General features: G+C 39.7%; 1 protein-coding gene across 1 annotated transcript in view; it reads left to right on the top strand.

Annotated features, from left to right (window-relative positions):
- SPEF2 (sperm flagellar 2) overlaps positions 1–11987 on the top strand; it is a 110971-nt gene extending 98984 nt beyond the window's left edge. Inside the window, exons 34-37 of the mRNA XM_070935950.1 lie at positions 448–627; positions 2833–3087; positions 4315–4437; positions 11880–11987. Coding sequence (XP_070792051.1) covers positions 448–627; positions 2833–3087; positions 4315–4437; positions 11880–11987 — 666 coding nt within the window. The remainder of the gene's footprint in view (positions 1–447; positions 628–2832; positions 3088–4314; positions 4438–11879) is intronic.
- The last annotated feature ends 8815 nt before the right edge of the window (positions 11988–20802 follow it).

The raw sequence follows: 20802 nt of genomic DNA, 5'->3' as shown, positions 1-20802 counted from the left end.
TTAATTAAATATTTACTTCACTTCCTTGTGTATATTTATCAGTTCCATTCCAAAATCAGCTCACCTTCTTTCAGAACTATTGCAGATATCTTTTTCCTGCTTTTACAAACAGAGAACCAATCTTCCTTTGATTGTTCGTTTGTTCCTTCCTTCCTCCCTCCCTCCCTCGCTCATTTTATTTTACTTCCCTTCCTTTGCCTTCCCTGATTAATTCATCCTTATACAATTTACTCTTTTTTCATGCGAAGTTGCAACCTTCCATGTGTTATGGCCATCATTAGATGAGCGTCCTCTGTGGTCAATCAAAGCTTTCATGTAAAGAAATTTAGTATCACAGTAAAGGCCTAGACTAGGTTCCCCACCTTAGCCACATCCATACTGAATTGTTGTGATTAAGCAAAATATCCAATACAGTACATCAATTAATAGAGCTGTTTCTTTTTGCAGTTTTTGTTCACTTTATTTGCTGATCCTGAAAAAGACCCTCCTCAACTGAACTACACTAAGATGCTGCTCTACTTTGCCTCTTACCCTGATGCTGTAGATGGTGTCTATCGAGCCCTTAGTGTTGCAACGGGGATATATATTCAAAGGAAGAGGGCGAAACACTTTTCTATTCCTCAAATGGTAAAAAAAAAAATACTTGGTAATAAAAATTGTATCTTGATTTGGTTGGTTAGTTGGTGACAAAAATATATTTGTTCCATAAAACCACCTCTTCTGACTTATCATCATATCTGCTGCCCAGAGCTTCTGGAGAAAAAGCAGGATGCTTGTGCAATATTCAGAATAAATAGTATCTAAATCCAGTTAATAAAGGGATGTAGTGGCTCAGTGGCTAAGACGCTGAGAAAGGTCGACAGTTCAGTGGTTCAAATTCGTAGTGCCTTGTAACGGGGTGAGCTCCCGTTACTTGTCCCAGCTTCTGCCAACCTGGCAGTTCGAAAGCACATAAAAAATGCAAGTAGAAAAATAGGGACCATCTTTGGTGGGAAGGTAACAGCGTTCTGTGCGCCTTTGGCATTTAGTCATCCCTGCCACATGACCACAGAGACATCTTCGGACAGCGCTGGCTCTTCAGCTTTGAAACGGAGATGAGCACTGCTCCCTAGAGTCAGGAACAATTAGCACACATATGCGAGGGGAACCTTTACCTTTAAGTCCAGTTAATATACCATTGGAACAGATAGTAATAAGAATGCAGTGCTTGGTAGTCAGGCTTTCTGTCCATCACTCATATTGATTAATTACATTCAGTTCTCAGTTTCAGCCAGCCTTCATGCCCTAAGAAGCGGATAATAATAATAATAACTTTATTATCATTGTATGTATATACACAGTATACCCATACAACGAAATTCACTTAACACCCAGAGACCAGGTCCAACACACATAACAATCTCCAAACATACTCCCACCCACCACAATTCCCCACCTCTAAACCGCCCAAACATCCACACAACAGACCAAGTAATACTGTCCAACAACTCACTGATGGTGGCCCTTTAGTTCATTGTTGAGTGCAATTATAGCTCTGGGATAAAAAGTATTCAGAAAACGTGTGGTCTGAATTTTAATTGTTCTGTATCTTCTGCCAAAAGGCAACAGTCCAAAAAGATTGTAAGCAGGATGGAAAGCGTCTCTGAGAATGTTATGCAACTTTCTCAAACAGAGAGATTCAAAGATGTCATCCAGGGCTGGTAGCTGGAGTCCAATGATATTCTGGGCAGTTTTAATGATTCTCTGTAGAACTTCTTTGTCCGCTACCGAGCTGTTGCCATACCATGCAAGAATGCCGTATGTCAGGACACTCTCAATGGTGTTGCAATAGTAGGACAGAAGTAGATGCTGAGATAGATTTATCTTCCTGAGTATTCTCAGGAAGTACAGCCTCTTCTGTGCCTTCTTTGCAAGCATGTTAGCATTCATAGTCCATGAGAGGTCCTTCGAAATATAGAACTCACAGTCTCCTGGTTTCTAGCCTGGTGTCTTAACCACTAGGTCATCTTCAAGAAAACTTGAAAAGCTTAGTTCAGCAAAGCACACTAAGCATGTTTCAGTACACATCTTGGCAATATTATAAAATTGCAGACAAGAATGCAATACCAGTTAAACTGATTGAAAAAGAGTGACATTTTTACAGTAGTACAGCAAGGTTTCTGCAGCTTAATTGAGTTCGCAAAGGTTTCATTCAGGCAGAGGAACATCCAGAGATGCCAGGCCAATATCTTCAAAACTTGGCCAGGAGTCTCGGAGAGTCACAAACCAATTAGGCCAGGCTTCTCCAAACTTGGCAACTTTAAGAGTTGAGGACTTTAATTCTCAGAATTCCTCAGCCAGCCATACTGGCTGGGGAATTCTCAGCGTTGTAGTTCACAAATCTTAAAGTTGCCAACTTTGGAGACACCTGAATTAGGCAAACTAACTCTGCACATGAGCACACTGGGAACAGGCTCCAGCTGTATATCTGCCTCACTGATGTCTGCCTCTGAAGGCAACTGATAACTAGCATCTGGCCCTGACCCCCCTCTGCCTCCTGATGCAGGGACCTCATCAGAGCCTTCCCCAGACTCCAGGATTGGCCCATGTTCCTCCCCAACCTCCTCACTGTCTGAATCTGCTGCCAGCCCTGCTGGCAAGCCACAACAGAAACAGACAGCGAGAACCTGAGAAGCAATGACATCTAGTTAGAGAAAACTGCAACACTCTAGCTGGCTTTATTGTATGTGTTCAAAGCTGGTGCTCTTTGTGACAGTCACATACCTTGCAATTGGTCATTAGGAAACTAGCCCCCAAAAAAACCTTATGTTATCTTTGGCTTGTTTTTCTTAGTATATAACATCTGCTGAGCAGCTCATAACCACTGCTGCTCATGATGAACAGGCAGAGGAGGAGGCTGGTGAAGAAGGGGAAGAAGAAGAGGAGGAAGAGAAAGAAGAGAAGGAGAAAGAAGAGGATGCCCTTTCCATCGGCAAAGACGGATACATCTCTCTGGCTACACTTCTCCATGTATTCCAGTATGAAACAAACAAAGCTTTTGACAACCACAGATTTAGTAGTCAGCTGACAGAAGAGGACAATTATGAGGTTGGTTAATTAGCTCATAGCTCCATTAATTACATTCATATACTTCTTTTAGTAGGGACACAGTAGCTCAGTGGCTAAGATGCTGAGTTTGTCAATCGAAAGGTCAGCAGTTCAGCGGGTCGAATCCTTAGTGCCGCGTAAAGGGGTGAGCTCCCGTTACTTGTCCCAGCTTCTGCCAACCTAGCAGTTTGAAAGCAAGTAAAAAATGCAAGTAGAAAAATAGGGACCACCTTTGGTGGGAAGGTAACAGCGTTCTGTGCGCCTTTGGCGTTTAGTCATGCCGGCCACATGACCACGGAGATGTCTTCAGACAGCGCTGGCTCTTCAGCTTTGAAACAGAGATGAGCACCGTCCCCTAGAGTCGGAAACGACTAGCTCATATGTGTGAGGGGAACCTTTACCTTTACTTTACTTTTTTTATCCCAATGTTTGTAGCAAGCAATAGTTCAATTACTGACATTTAAGGAAATGGGGTAAGTTTGACTGGCCGCTGTACTGTTTCTGAAATAGGATCAGATTAGAGCTCTCGACCCTGCAGGCAAGAAAAATATGTATATGTACATATGGAGAGGCTGTGTGATTCAGTATTAGAGCAATGCAGAGTGAAGTATATGTAGTAGATGAGATTGTCAGTCTCTTTATTTATTTTCACCCAGTTGGAACTCATTAGTAAAGCCATTCTGTTGGGTCAACAATAATCTAACCAAACTTTAAGCAAGGCACGGTAAAGAGTTTTGTTGAATAAATTATATTTCACATCTTCATGCTCTGTCTCTCCAAGGACCTCTCATGAACTCCTCCTGATCATGATATATTACATTTGCAATTATAAAGCCTTTATTTGATAATGGCTTTTATTGAATGATACCTGGCATGCTTTGTTGTGTGATGCTTCCAGGAAAATGGATATCCGATTTTACAGGACTAATATAAAGATTGTACTGTAGTGTTCTGTGCTACAGGTAAGGAAATCTTTAAATGTGCTCTCTTACCAGATCTTCTAGGCAACAACTAGGGCTCGTGGCAACATCAGTGCTGGCCAGAAAAGTCACTCCTTATACTACTTTAGTATTATTGATCAAGTTATGAAGCTGAAAAAGAGACATTATTATGACACTCACCCCAGGACAACTCTGCCTTCTATAGCAGTATTCGTATATGTTGCTTGTTGTTTTTTCAGTTGGTTCATTTACTAATAAAGTATGCTCTCTTCATTTATTTTTAAAGCATTTTATTAAGGTATACAAGGATCTTGGCTCTGAAGAGCTGCAGCCCATCAAAATTGAACTCCTTTTGAAGCACCCCTTCATTCAAGACTTAATTAATAACTATCAGGGGTACAAACTTCCTGTAAGTATCCTTCTTTTGAAATAGACAGTATCTAGGCTTCTAGTAGCAGCAGTAGTTATAGATAGTAGCAGTAGTAGTGGTAAGAATAGTAGCAAGTAGTAGCCTCCATTACATGCCTGGGCTCCACTGTGTGTAGGAGAGGTAATGAAGGCATGATTGGCCTAGGTGATTGTGTTGTCTGAGGCCATGTACCCAGCCCATTTTCAATGAAAAATAACAGAAAAGTTAGGAACAAAAAAAAAAAACCAACAACAACAGGATTACTTTTGTTGTGTCATTTGTATCCATTGTTATTTCAATCACCAAGCAGCTGTTTCACTTGCCAATCAATAAACAACTTTAATATTTTATTTCTGTACTTTGTGTAATAAAGAGGTATCATATTAATGATACTTTTCCTCTATGGTAAAGTTGGCTTCAGTTTGGTCTTCAGATTCCTGCCTGAAGTTGAGCCAATGTTGTCTGCTTCCAGAATCATGATCTTTAATATCTGAATTGTCCTGGGACTAATTATATTATGAATAGGCACATCATATTGGTTTCCTGAGAATCAACAGTTGGATAAACACTTTGAAGATCATTGTTTCCTGCCTTGAGCTTCCTCCCCATATAAAGTTTGTTCAGTCTCTCTTTTCCCTGAAGACTCATGGACTAATATCTGTAAATAACAAGCAGGATGAATGAGGCCAAAAACAGTTGATAAATTATAAGAACCAAGCCTGTCAGCCTTGGATCTTCTCGTAAAGATTAGAGAGCCTCTTTATGTGTTCAGAAAAGCAGAGATTGAAAAAGAACACTTTCATTCTTGTTTTTTTGGTCCCATCAGAGCTGAAAATATATATTTAAGTTTATGGTTCTCTTGTAGATGCCACCTCCATCACCAACGCAAGGCAATTCCCAACTTAAGAAACATCAAACCAAAGAAACATCAAACCAAATAGTCCACTAAAATAATACTCTAAAAAGCATAAGATCATATCCACATTACTTGTCAATGAACATATCTCAGCCTTTGGCCAGCAGTAAATCTGCCACTAAAACCAGGCACTCAAGAACATTGTCCTCAGTTATAGAAAAGAGCCTTCTTAAGAGCCTTAATGCCCCTCAGTGAGGAAAGAGCCATTGAGATCTCAGGAAGAGGTAAGCTATTTCAAAAGGAGGGGGTTGCAAGTAACAAGTCTCTGGGCCTCCACCCACCTTGCATGGGATATAGTACTTTGGTTAGCTCATATTGGACAGGCAGGTTTTATTCTGTAGGGTCTCAAGGCAGCTCCATGTAGAGCAAATTGCACTAGAGAGAGGATGAGGATATGGCTTACTGATGCCAAAGCATACACATCCATTGGAGGAACTGAATGTACACCTCAGTGGGAGAAAACCTGTTGTTGTTAGTTGTGAAGTCGTGTCCGACCCATCGTGACCCCATGGACAATGTTCCTCCAGCCCTTCCTGTCCTCTACCATTCCCTGGAGTCCATTTAAGCTCACGCCAATTGCTTCAGTGACTCCATCCACCCACCTCATTCTCTGTCGTCCCCTTCTTCTTTTGCCCTCAAATCTTTCCCAGCATTAGGCTCTTCTCCAGTGAGTCCTTCCTTCTCATTAGGTGGCCAAAGTATTTGAGTTTCATCTTCAGGATCTGGCCTTCTAAAGAGCAGTCAGGGTTGATCTCCTCTAGGACTGACTGGTTTGATCGCCTTGCAGTCCAAGGGACTTGCAGGAGTCTTCTCCAGCATCATACCCTGTTTCCCCCAAAATAAGACATTCCCTGATAATAAGCCCAATCGGGCTTTTGAGTATATGGCAATAAGGCCAAGCGCTTATTTCAGGGTTCAAAAAAATATAAGACAGGGTCTTATTTTCAACGAAACACGGTAGTTCAAAGGCCTCAATTCTTTGTTACTCAGCCTTCCTTATGGTCCAACTTTCACAGCCATACATTGCAACTAGAAAAACCATAGCCTTGACTATACGCACTTTTGTTGGCAGGGTAATGTCTCTGCTTTTTAGTAAGCTATCTTTTTTTTTAAAAAAAAAAATTGATTTATATGCCGCCCTTCTCCGGAGACTCAGGGCGGCTTACAATGTGCTAAGCAATAGCCTTCATCCTTTTGTATATTTTATACAAAGTCAGCTTATTGCCCCCACAACTGGGTCCTCATTTCACCTACCTTAGAAAGGATGGAAGGCTGAGTCAACCTTGAGCCTTGGCGAGATTCGAACCTGCAGTAATTGCAGGCAGCTGGTCTTAATAACCAGCTTAATAACAGGGTGTCTTAGACCACTGTACTACCAAGGCTCATCTATCTAACTGCCGTGGCTTTCCCCCCCCCCCCCCCAGGAGGAAGCGTCTTTTAATTTCTTGGCTGTAGTCCCCATCTGTGGTGATCTTGGAGCCCAGGAAAATAAAATCTGTCACTACCTCCTTTTCTTCCCCATCTATTTGCCAGGAATTGAGAGGGCCAGATACCATGATCTTAGTTTTCTTAATGTTGAGTTTCAAGCCAACTTTTGCACTCTCCTTCTTCACCCGCATCAAAAGGCTGTTTAGTTCCTCTTCACTTTCTGCCATTAGAGCGTTATCATCTGCATATCTGAGGTTGTTGATATTTCTCCCGGCAATCTTAATTCCAACCTGGGGAGAAACCTACATCCTTTTTTTTGTGGCAAAGAAAATAAGACATACATTCAAGATATGGGTTGGTAGCAGTGGAAAGGTTAATGTCCAAATTTGGTGCACCTATTATTTGAACCCAAAGCTAAGAATTTGCTTTCTGCTCCCCCTTCTGCGTTTCTCATTCAGCTGGGGAGGAGTAAAAATTGTCATTGGATTGAAAAGCCCTGTTATCCACCCTTTCCCATAAGATATTCCTCCAAACCACATAAAACAAATGACATTGCAAATAAAAACCTTATCGTTTAAGAATAAAGCAAAACAAAACAAAACAAAATCAACAGAGCAGTATCGTTCAGAGATCTCTTATGAGATTAATCTGAGCAAACTGAAGGTGTGGTTTGAAAGGTGAAAGCTATGCCACTTGCAAAGCTGACAAAATCAGAGGAGAAATATAGCATGTTGTTCCTATGAAGGTGATAGTGGCTTCTAATACAGCCTACGCATCTTGCAATTCATTATGGGTCAAAACACTGCTACCAATAAATATTGTGGCTTGTTTGCTGGGTACAGATGTGGCATGCATCTTGCTTTTTGCCTGCACCCAAACAGATAAGCACTTTGAGCAGTAAAATCAAGAAGTCTGACTCATTCCTAGTAGAACACAATACAAATTAGAACATCAGTAGCAAAGCTTTTTAGCTTTCATATCCCCAGCCAAACAATGTAAAGAAGCAGATGACTCTGTTTTATAAAATCAGGTAATCCAAACATACTGCTATTGTCCAAGGAACTATTCCGAGGAAGAGGAGGATTAATAATTAAATTTTTATGCCACCTCTCTCATGAATACAACAACTCTAGGTGGCTTACAATATAATAAAAAGTAAACAAAGAATACAGAGCAATTAAAATTAGGAGAATTAAATAAAAAAAGTTAAAAATGAAGATGATAAGTGGCCTGGAGTAGGGATCATCTCCACCCCATTAGCCACTCCCAAAGTAGCAGACCCTATAAAGTCTCCAGGTCAAGTGGCAAGCCAAGTTTTCAGGCTCTTACAAAAGACCAAGAGAATAGGGCAGACCTTACCTCCAACAGGAGCATATTCTAGATCAGGGGTCTCCAACCTTGGCAACTTTAAGACTTGTGGACTTCAACTCCCAGAATTCCTCAGCCAGCAAAGCTCTGGGAGTTGAAGTCCACAAGTCTTAAAGTTGCCAAGGTTGGAGACCCCTGATCTAGATTGTGTACCACTCTGAAACCAGGTCTCTGTATTCATACAAGATCAGTGGTGTTGGAGATCTGAGATAATTATTTCCAGCTCAGTTTCTATATGGCTGAACCTCTACTAAGTTAGTTCTTCTATTGTATGGGTTCTCTCTTATCACCAAGCTCCACCCAACCAGGACAATTAAGATTGCAATGTTTGCCTTCAACTGGCATTTGCTGCCATTACCTTCCCATCCATTCCCAATCAGAGTTACAGCAGAAAAGCTGAAATAACAAAAATGTCTTTCCCTTTCTAGTATTTGAGATATACCTTAAACTAAACTTAAAGTCTGCAGAACTATAGGTCTTCTGAATAGGTTACCAACTTGTAACCTTCCATTTGTAAAACTCATGAAACTCTTAGATTTCTACTTGTATCCTAGAAGTTTTCGTGCTAGGATTTTGGGTATGTTTTGATTTTTTCTTTGCCTTCCATACAACAGCTGTTCTTTCTGGAGAAATTCAAAGACTGTCCCTTCCCCCAAGTTCCTTCTTCACTGTTTAACTTCATGGGGAGACAGCAGAGTTCAGGATTTAGTGAACTGGTTCTCACTGGCTTATTTTATTAGTGATGAATGAAATTAACCTACATGACAATTGTACCTACCTATGTGATCTAACAGGGATCTCTAAAGCTTTGCACTGCTAGGGCCTGTTAAAATTTGAGACGCTGCGTATCATTTTCTTGGTGGAGGGGATTCTTGCTTGAGGTCTTTTCCTGACTCTTAAGATTTAGGTCTTATAAGGAAATGTTAACTGACAAATTTTGCAGTTTGCACTTGCAAATAAGCAAGTGAAACAAGCAGGGTGAAATTGATGTGTGTACATATGTATTATTTCTCTCCTTTTTTTGTGTGTCTATTGGGAAAAGGACCCAAAGTTGAGCAAAGGCTCTCCTAGCTATAGCTGCTATCTGCTCCTCAGTTACCCCCCAAATGTCTAGGAGGAGCCCCAAACTCTGCACAAGGTCTGTGTAGAACAGTGCACCCATCCAGGATCAAAAATAGAAGGTCCTTGGAATCTGTAATGGTATGTAGGAAAGCCGGTATGGGGGAGAATGGAATAAGGAAATGCTGTTGTGACCGAGGCCCAAGTAGTGATTACCAAACACAATTCAGTCCTGAACAAACTTATTTTATTAAAACAGCTGAGAATTAATTCATTCTCAGTTTAGTCCAAAACAAATTCTTCGGCCTTATCACCAACCTTTGATGTCTTTGGCAACCTGCCAAAGGCTTTTCCTGGCAGAACCCCCACAAAATTCAAGAGACGCTGACAAGAAGCACTGGAATCAACGTTGCTTTTCTACAAAGAACCCAACGGCTCTTTGCTGCTCTTTTAAGCCTTATGGGAGTGGCCAATCATCTTCTGGCCTTACTCCCGAGTCATCCTTTTTGCTTCAGCTGCTCTTGCCTTCTGGCAGCACTTCGCATGCGTGCACTAGGAACAGGCTCCTCCTGTTCCTCTGCCTCTCTGCTGTCCACCACTGGAGGCTCCGGAGTCCGCACATTGCTCTCAGATGACCCTCGCCCCATCTCTGCCTCCAACGCAGAGCCGTCGTCCGGGCCTTCCCCTGACTCCTGGACTGGCCCATTGTCCTCCCCAGCCTCCTTACTGTCCGACTCCGCTGCCAGGTCTGCAGGCTGCTGGCAGACCACGACAAATGCTGCCTAAGAGACAGCATGGTCCCCAATTTGATAGTGGGCAGGGCAAGAGTCTCAAAAGGGACCCTTCCTAGTTTCTTGGGCTGTAAAGAAGATGGCACGATATTGTGCTTCGAGACTTGCAAAATTGATGTCAGCATTACCAGATAAACCAGACAGGAAACACGACCAGATAAGCTAATTCTATTTTATTGTAAAGCTACATTAACCAAGTCTTGCAAATATGAAAGTAAGTTTCTTCTGTTGTTTCATTTAGAGCCCAAGAAATTAGAGGGGGTCTCTTCTTATCCACTTGCTCTGCCCATTATCCAGCTGAGGGCTATGATGCATTTTATTTGACTTTTTCCTAGGCAGCAACTCTTCACCCTATCTCCCAAGGTCTTTCCCACATATTGTTATAAAAGCCATTGTGGCACCGTGGTTAAAATACAGTATTGCAGGCTAACTCTGCTCACTGCCAGGAGTTCAGTCCTGACTGGCTCAATGTTGACTCAGCCTTCTATCCTTCCATTCAAGTCAGTAAAATGAGGACCCATTGTAGCTGACTGAAAAAAAGGTTTATGTGTGTGTTGGGGAGAATTGTTTGTGATTACAAATGCCATTCATTCATAGGAATAAATGTGTATCGGGATTCCAGTGTGGTGAGGACTTTTTCTAAAATAACTTACTTATAGCCGGTACAAACAATTCTCACCCCAACCCATAAATCAATGTTTCGGGTTTTTTGGTTGTGAGAGGAGAGGCAGTTAATGCAATTTTGATGCAAAATTGGTGCTGTGATAACATCTTGTCAATTTCTTGGGAGTGCCCCTCTGTTTATCAGAAGATAGCTCTTAGGTATCTATTATTCCCCTTCCCTTGGCAGGTGTGAAATTAGAGAGCTGGTGCCTCTGCTTTAACTGAATAGTGGCAAGTAGGAATACAGAGAAGAAGCAATCTAGTAAAACACCAGGGTACAATTTGCAAAGCTCTGTTAAATAAAACTTCTAAGTGCCATGTGGAGGAATTTGAGATACACAAGAGGGCCTTCATTGGCTAATCCTTTCGGTGCAGGTATTTCTTGTATGTGCAAAAGGGAATAAGCACTAGCTGCTCACCAGTCTTCTATGGGGCCAATACACTGTAGCATGTACAATGATGATGACAGGTATCAGGATGTCCTTGTTCAAATAATTCAGTTATGCATTGGCACCAGATCTGCTCCAATGATATAAGTCAGGGGTGTCAAACTCACGTGATCACAGCAGCGTCTCGTGATGTATCAGAACTTTTTCCCTCTTTGCTCTACCGGGCGTGGACATGGCCAGCGCATAATGCATCCGGCTCATGGCCCGGAAGTTTGATAGCCCTGATATAAATTATATGCCTTGCATGGTGATGTCATGATACATGTTATTGTACTCTGTCCCCAGCCCCGGTGGGATAGTAGAAGGTTCATGGAAACATAGCCCTCTTAGTTCTGAACAAGACCCGTTTTATTTTGCTTTTTAAAACATGTTAAAATGGTTAGAAAGGTGGGACTGAATTCTAATAAGATTATCGGTACGCAATGTGAAATCACCTGGGTGATAAGATTGTTAGGACATAAGCGTATTGAAAACCTAATGAGAGATGATATTCCTTTGTATTGTTTGCAGCATATTTTGCTTACTCTGTATTGTGTATGCCAAGATACACTCAATCACACACACACACACACACACACACACACATTCCGTATTCCTTCAGAATCGCTCTTTCCTATTCCTCTCTCTCAATCTTTCCTCTGCAGATGCTTACCTTTTTCTTCCACCAAGAGTTTGATTTTGTACTTGGAATAACCCAAACTGAGAGGGAGGCTTTTTGTTTTTGTTTGTTTGTTTGTTTGTTTGTTTACCTGTCTGTTTTTTTTACAGACTATTTACTGGACAGATGGAACATTACCCTGGGTCAGGGACAAAGGTCTGGCATGTTATGGGAGATGGAAAACATTGATGCTAGTGTTCAAAGGGTACAAAAGATAACATTTCCACCCACAAATAACAGTTTTTAAAATATGAACCAACAAAGGTAGAGTTATTGGTTGGTTGTTGCAGATTTAAGATGGATTTGTTTGTTTTCAATCCTGTGTTTGTTTAGAAGAAAATTACCTTGAATGCAGAAAACTTCTACATTCTATTTCTACCTGCATTATCCAAAACTAACCTTGCCTTTGTTGGTGTAGAATATAAATAAACATATTTTAAAAATATTTTCCTGTTTTAATGTGATTTATGTTTCAGTTAATTTAAACTGTCACATGTTTTTAGCAACAATGCAAGTTATTTTCCTGAAATACTTTTCTATATTTTTATAAAGCAACTTCATAATAAAATAAATTCCAGTGTAACTGAGCATAGCAAGTTTGATAATAAGAGAATAATTTGTGGCTTTAAAAATAAGAGAAAATGAAACCATATCTTTTCATTCAGTAAAAGGACCTCCCTAACAATATGGATGGGAAATAGTTTTATTTCCTCTTGTGTATTCAGAGGCATCTAAACCAGTGTTTTTCAAACATGCTTGTCCATACTGGCTGAGGAATTCTGGGAGCTGAAGACCACATATCTTAAAGTTGGCAATGTTGAAAAACACTAATCTAGAGGAAGCCATGATTTCATCAGAAGGATGAAATGTGGTGTCATGACACAATCTCTATTCTTTATGCGTTTGGATGTATTGCTCTTTAGTTTTTTACCACAAGCAAAGATTTTAAATTAATATGTATCTGTTAGAAGTAATACATTTATGTGGGATATTATTTTTTTAATGCTATGAGAAAATCTGCTTTGGTAGCCAAATCAGTGGTTTGTTGATCAAAGCAATCAGGTAGCTATATAGTTACATCTTTCTGATTCATTTTTCTCTTTATTTCCATAGGATTTTAAAATGATTCTGCAGCGAGCAGCCCAAATTCAACCATTTAATGGAGATAACATCACATTATAAAGAAGTTAAAATTAGGGCGGGGGAAGGAAGTCTGCAACTGTTTTTTCAGCACCACAGAAGTATTTCCCAAATGGCCTAGATGTTGGGTTAATTCTTACTCACTTGTAGAGTTGTGTCTTTTAATTAGAACAAAAATGGGTTTGTGTGCATTCTCTTTTAAATAAACATGGATTTAATTGAAGCCAATGGGTGATTCAGACAATTTTTTCAAACGATCGTAACTATTTCATAATCTGAAATGGTACAACTATAGTCTTGTGAATTTAAGAGATTGTCTGCACAATGCTGTGGATGCTGTTATGGAGAAGAAGATAGCAGACACAATGTATGACCTCTTATCTCATATTTTTGATTGGCTGGCAAAAATAAATTCCTTTGTTTTGCTGTTCTGCTGGTGTTCCCCATGGCTACACCAGGAAAACAGGGCACAAGGACTGACCAAGATAGCTTTGGAAAACAGCTCTTTCCTGCGCACCTGCCAGAATGATGAAGACAAGAGTTCCAGTTCCAGAGCTGCCATGCATATTTTTCCTGACAATATCCTTCCTTCAGCCTGCTGGCCTGGGTTCAAAACAATACAATTTGATGGTTCCTCCATTATAGTCTGTAGAGATTCTCAGTCATCCAGGTCATGGTTGTCCCAAAGTTGCTTTTTCAGGAGGCAAGTGGACTTTCTTGTTTTTTTCTTTTGAAGACGTTTCACTTCTCATCCAAGAAGCTTCTTCAGCTCTGACTGGATGGTGGGGACTGGAAGGATTTATATTCCTTGCAGACAGCTGGTCATCATGGAATATAAATCCTTCCGTTCCCTCCCATCCAGTCAAAGCTGAAGAAGCTTCTTGGATGAGAAGCGAAACGTCTTCAAAGAAAAAACAAGAAAATCCAGTTGCCTCCTGAAACAGCACCTTTGGGTCCTCCATTATAGATTGTCCCTCCCTTTGATTCTTGAGATTGTCTAAAAGGACGAGGCCCATTTCATGCACTAAACAAACCTAGATGGGATTTTTCAATGGGGAACATTAGGATCTAAATATTTTTGCAAATAAATACTTATCGCATTTACAATGTACACTTTTATGAGAGGACATTTAATGACAAACAATATGAACATTTAACATGAGCAATGCCATTATTTTTCTAGTATCGAGCTTGCTAAATCGGAAGAAAATCCCCTGCAGTCTAGAAATACTATAGCCTAATTACAGATACCATGTATGATTGATATATGATTAGACTTAATGAAGCCATTTTTATGGGTGGTATGACTTTGTTTTTATACTGCTTTGTAAGGGGTGAAATGGAGCTTCCATATAATTCTATTTTTTAAATTATTTCATTTTTTTTGCAACTTTCTAATTCAGATAATTATTTCCTAACTTTTATTTTATTCCATATCTTCATTATCAAATACATGGGGTATACTGATAGTTCTATGCCAAAGGAATTTCTTCTTATGCAGAGCCAATTTGATCTAGTAGTTAATGCAACAGGCTAGAAACAAGGAGATTGTGAGTTCTTCTGTTGCCCTAGGTGTGAAAGCTGGCTGGGTGATTTTGGACCAGCCGCTTTCTCAGCCCAATTTACCTCACAGAATTGTTGCTGTGGAGAAAATAGGAGGAGAAAAATGTATTAATATGTTTGCTGCCTTGAGTTATTTATAAAAATAATAAAGATAGGATTTTAAAAAATCTAAAATTTAAAATAAATAATATATTGATCTTCCTGTAAAAGCAAATTGTATGACATGAACTATATGGAATAATAAAAGAGAATGAAAAAAGGGTACCCGACAATATCCTGGAACAATAAAAATTCATTTGTTTGTGGTTTGAGTTAGGGGATTTCAGATTCCAAATGTTTTTAAATGAGCATGTCTAGAAGTCCCAGCCAATATAAGCAGTGAGTATGTGATGAGCATAATTACATATCTGAAAAGCCATAAACTCCCTATACAGGGGTGTCAAACTTGCATCGTCACAGCATCGTCATGTGATGTTTCGCAACTTCCCCCCCTTCCCGGGGGGAAGTGGCCAGAGTGATGCATCGGGCCAGTGGACTGCAAGTTTGACAGTCCTGCCCTATAGGGTCATATAACTTATGGGTCGTAGAAGTCTAGGACAGTGTTTGTCAACCTTAGCAAATTAAGATGTTTGGACTCAACTCACAAAATTCCAAAACCAACATGCTGGCTGGGGAATTCTGAGAGTTGGCAACCACATGTCTTAAAGCTGTTAAGTTTAAGAAACACTGTTTAGATATTGATATGAAAGTTAATCACTTGGATGAAGTGGCATTTCCTTGTGTTTGCATATTGCTGTGTTATGTGTGGTATGTACAGTGGAATTTTATATAAACATTTTCAGTAAGCATATGTATCATTTTACATATTTCAGAATAACCACTTCACCTTAAACTAAGAGCTACTTCTAGACAGCCACAACTATTACAGCCCTTCATCAGTGTTGAAACCTCAATATCCTTCTTCATCTATCTTATCACCATCAAGATGTGAAAAGTACGAGCCGATCTAGCAACTGCATCTTCCAACTCTTCTCCTCTTATTAGAACAGAAAAGTATAACAGAGTTGGAAGGGACCTTGGAGGTCTTCTAGTCCAACCCCCTGCCCAGGCAGGAAACCGTACACCACTTCAGACAAATGGTTATCCAGCATCTTTAAAATTACCAGTGTTGGAACATTCGCAACTTCTGCAGGCAAGTTGTTCCACTGATTAATTGTTCTGTCAGGAAATTTCTCCTTAGTTCTAAGTTGCTTCTCTCCTTGATTAGTTTCCACCCATTACTTCTTGTTCTACCCTCAGGTGCTTTGGAGAATAGTTTGACTCCCTCTTCTTTGTGACAACCCCTGAGATATTGGAACACTGCTATCGTGTCTTCCCCAGTCCTTTTCATTAAACTAGGAATACCCAGTTCCTGCAACCATTCTTCATATGTTTTATCCTCTAATCCCCTAATCATCTTTGTTGCTTTTCTTTGCACTCTTTCTAGTGTCTCAACATCTTTTTTACATCGTGGCGACTAAAACTGAATGCAAAATTCCAAATGTGGCCTTACTAAGGCATTATAAAGTGGTATTAACACTTAACGTGATCTTGATTCTATCCCTCTGTTTATGCAGCCCAGAACTGTGTTGACTTTTTTGGCAGCTGCCGCACACTGCTGGCTCATATCTAAATGGTTGTCCACTAGGACTCCAAGATCCTTCTCACAGTTACTACTATTGAGCAAGGTACCACATATATTAAAAGCAAATCAATTAGAATTTCATGTGGGGCCACCCAGGTCTTTAAAATCAGATTACTTTTATTCTGAGGGGGCAGATATAGTGATAGTTATCACAGCTCAGAAGCACTAAAGTACAAATAAAAATATTAAAATAAGTACAAATAAAAATATTAAAATAGAGAATGGCACAGATGTTTTATCTTCTTCTGGATTATATTCTGCTTCCCTCCATCTTCATTCTCCCAATGTTACAACCCATATGGTTTTTACAAAGCTTATTTTCTTGCTGCAGCAACTCCAATAAAGGCATTCCCAAACCAAATAAGTTTTATTTTGGAGCACACAATATCACACAATGCTAGGTAAAATGGCTTTCTTGTAAGGGCATTATGTACAGAGTTAAAACTACCCGTGTGCCATGCCTTAGGCTCCTCCCTGTGTTACTGATCACTTTTCTAGCCCTTGTTTAAATCTACTATTGCAGTGCAATTATCTAATGATTGTCTGCATAAACTGAACAGTGCCATTGCACAAAAACAGACAATTTGCAGCCAAAGATCTACCTACATGTATCAGCCAAGTTTTGCAACTATTGAATTTCATCAAGATTTTACCCTCAGAAAATGGTCTTTGAAGAGGGTAGGGTTTTTTTTTATTTCTTGTAATAAGAAAAAATAATATGGGGCTTATAATACATACGTTAAATCTTTGGGAGCCTTAACACACCTACTTTTGGGGGCGGGGGAAGAAAGCAAAATTCCTGCTCATTCACGATGTCAGTGGGACCTAGGGTATACCATAAAATCCTTAAGGGCTAACAAAAATTAAGAAATAAGTATGTAGTTCCTAGAGGGGAAAAAGTTCTGGTTTCTGAATGAAAATCCTGTTTTATTTTAAGACCTTTTGTAAAAAGAGTAAGCATTCAGCCCAGATACTAGAAGCTAATATGAGTTTTCTTGTGACTTACTTCTGATGTCATATTCCTGACTGAATCCTACTTTAAAGGTTGATCATGAGTTAGGAACAGCAACATGGACTTTGTGCTTCCCTATCAACTGTTAGCACCTGAAAATTAAATCTAGAAGGTGTGCTGGTTACCAGGCTACAAACTTTCTCTCCGAAATGAATATCAAACTGGATTATATTAATATCTGGACAGCACCCATAGTGTTTGTAGCCAGGCCCAAAAGCAATGGTGTAATAAAAATGGCAAGGTTACAGCTCCTCTTTGTAGAACAAGCAGTTCCAATTTTTTTAAATAATAAATGTGTGCTAATGCCATTCTTTTTTGGATTTCTAACTTGAGGAGCCTCACATGGGGTGAATCTCACTGTTTGAGAAGTTAAAACAAGGGTATAGTGAAGGGAAGTATATCTACCCTGGCTTGCTCTGAGTAACCTCATGAAGGAACAACCATTCCAGGAGCAGGGAGGAGTGTGGTATTTTTTTAAAAAAAAAGTTGTTATGACCTCACAATTAAACCCCTGCATCTTTTTTAAATGTGTGGCATGATACACACGTTGAAAGAATTAGAGTTTCGATTGCATCTGCTGTCTCAATTTGTTGATCAACCTTCTTCCTTGAAGATACTCCTGTGGATATGACTTCTCTAAATGAGCGATGGCAAAGGAGCATGGATTGGGAATGTATAACTGAAGGGAAAAGGAGAAAAAAATGAAGCATAAAGACAAAAATAAGCTAAATTCAGAGACAGTGAAATCAAGCTTGTTGATTTAAAATAATCAGCTACATTGATGTATTAGGACTGGCAGTTAAGGACTTGAAGAAAATTTTCTGATCAGATCATAAAAAAAAAAAAAACCCTACAAAAATCTGGTTCAGATGAAAAATGTGGGCCCCATACACTGATTTGTTCTAGTTAACGTTTCCAGCCCTGTGGTTCTTCGGATTAAGTAATTGTAAGCAGTATTACAAACCACAGGTAAATGTGTGTCACAAGGCCACATGTGCTGCATAAGCAGTCTCAAATCTGTACCAAGAGAATGAGAGATTCGGTAAATAAGTCCTGCAGGGTTCTGTTTTTTTGTCCTTATTAAAAATGTTACATTACTGTATTTATATGAGGACAAAGCTACATGTTGCACATAGTTTTTCTTTCTTTATTATGAAGTTCCTAAAGCTATCACTGAGCTTTATGACGCTTGTGAAGCTCCTAAAACAATTGTTAAGCTTTGAAGCTAAAGCTCTGGAAGACTATGAGAAGGACATCTTACTACCCTGCCCTATCTATGATTGCTTTCTACCTGGGAAAAAGAGGACCACATACTTATTTCTGGCCAAGCAAGTACCGTGTTTCCCCATAAATAAGACCCTGTCTTATATTTTTTTGAACCCTGAAATAAGCGCTTGGCCTTATTGCCATGCATTGAAAAGCCCGATTGGACTTATTATAAGGGGATGTCTTATTTTGGGGGAAACAGGGTATATATAGATAGACCTCAACTTAGCCTCAACCTCAACTCACCGTTCAATTAGCAACAGTTCAAAGTTACAAAGGTACTGAAAAAGGCGGTTTACGACTGGCCCTTACCCTTACGACCATTGCATCATTCCTATGATTACGTGATCGTAATTTGGGCACCTGACAACTGGCATGTCTTTATGACGGTTGCAGTGTCCCAGAATCATGTGATTACCATGTGGAATCTTCTAGCTGGCTTCCGACAAGCAAAGTCAATGGGGAAAGCTGGAATTGCTCCATTGGCCGTTTGAGTCCCTTAAAAACTAATGATTTGCTTAACAACCATGGCAAAAAAAAAAAAGTCTGTAAAATTGACACAATTCACTTAACAACCACTTTACTTAACCACAGAAATTCTCATCCCAATTATGGTCATAGGCCAAGGACTACCTGTAAAATGTTGGAAAGAAATGATAATTTATTTATTTATTTATTAAATCTATATGTCTCCCGTTCTATTGCCAATTGACTGGGTGGTTTATAGCATAATAAAACAACAATATACAACAGTGAAATTGTTAAAACATTAAAAACAGTAAGCGTTCAAATTTAAAACATTATAAACGTTAACAAAAAAAAAACTAGATAAAAAGGATTTTAAAAATTTCAGTGAGAAACTATTTCCTTTCCAAAACCCTGCCGATTATTTGATTGCCCTGAAGACCTCTCGTTATTTGACTGACAGGAAAGATTACAAAACAGCCTGTGAAGGAGAAAAAAGCAATCATTTCTGTCTTTTAAGCCTTCCTCACAAAGTTCTGGTCTACAGATGATAAAGCCAAGCTGGTTTAGCTTCTTCAGTTCCACTTCTTGGATGAGAAGTGAAACGTTTTCAAGGAAAAAGCCAAGGAAGTCCTGTTGCCTTTTGGAAAAGCATCTTTGGTGCAACCTTGGCCTGGATGATTGAGAATCTTCATAGACACTTCCTAGAACTTCCCAATAAAGAAGACCATGTGAGTGTGGTATCCAGGTGTTCAGCTGAATGCACTAAAGGACATTAGAGATACAGTAGATACTAGAACTGAAACTCTTTTTGACCTTCCCACTTTTAGGGAAGAAGAGATAATCTCCCACTGATTTGAACATAAGTACAGCTGTATTATTTGACTTGAATACAGCAAACTCTCCTCCAAATCAATGCAGACAGGGAGAAAAAGGAATTGGGCCACTTTCACCCTCATGAGCCCTACATACATTCTACTGATGGACCTTCTGGACAGCCTGTCCCATATGTGAGTTGATATGGTAGAAGCTGCTCTTTCCTTCACTCTTAAAAAAACATAGCAAACATTTGCAAATGCATGTTCAAGATTGGTGGAGAGAACCTGAGATTTAAAAACAAACCAATCGGGGGGGGGACCCCAAAACATTCAAAAGTGAGAGTTTTGCATGGATCTACTGGGTTCAAATGCTTGCCTAGTTAACTAGACTGTCGACTTCGAACTGAACCTGGACGCAGCTACTTTCTGTTCCTCAGTTGCCACACAGAGGGGGAAGTGGGGGGGGAAGGAGGTTGAAATGCATTACTAGACATAACAAAGAGCTTTCTCATGAGAACCAAGGTCATCTCTACTGGCAACAGATAAGGTTGGGGGAAGGAGTGCCTGAAGAGCTCGCCAGTTAACCCAATTGGCCAACGTGACCTATGACACTTTGGGTTATTTCCTAGTTTAATTATACTGAAACAGCGGGAAAGATTTAGATTTGGGTTTCCATTGAAGCTGTGCCATTGAAGCTATGCTGATATGATATACTCATTAAAGAAGACCTTTGAGAAGGAGCCAAGCCTCAGATTTCTGATTTGCTTGAGTTCGTTAATTGGAGCCTTGACATAGACTTTGGATGAAATAGTTTTTTTTTCCCCTAAACATTGCTGATATTTAACAACCATAGGAGGGAGTTCGTAACCAAACTTTGCCACTTTGTTCATGGATGAGATAGAAAAACCTCAAAATTAAATTAGAGAGAGGGAGAGAGAGAGACAGAGGAGAGGAGAGGGGGAGAGAGAAAGAGAGAGAATGGATGAGGAAATGAAGTTAATAGATTTGCCTAACTTATAGTAAATCTTAGTTCCATCTCAATGAGATGTTCAAGATGGGAACTTCAATCAAGAGAAGTTGATTAG

Source organism: Pituophis catenifer, unplaced genomic scaffold (genome assembly GCF_029215685.1).
Source record: "Pituophis catenifer annectens isolate HBS135680 unplaced genomic scaffold, rPitCat1.0.hap2 SCAF_2, whole genome shotgun sequence".
In the NCBI taxonomy this organism is placed as follows: Eukaryota; Metazoa; Chordata; class Lepidosauria; order Squamata; family Colubridae; genus Pituophis; species Pituophis catenifer.
Note: the sequence above shows the minus strand (reverse complement) of the source record. Positions and strands in the feature narration are given on the sequence as shown.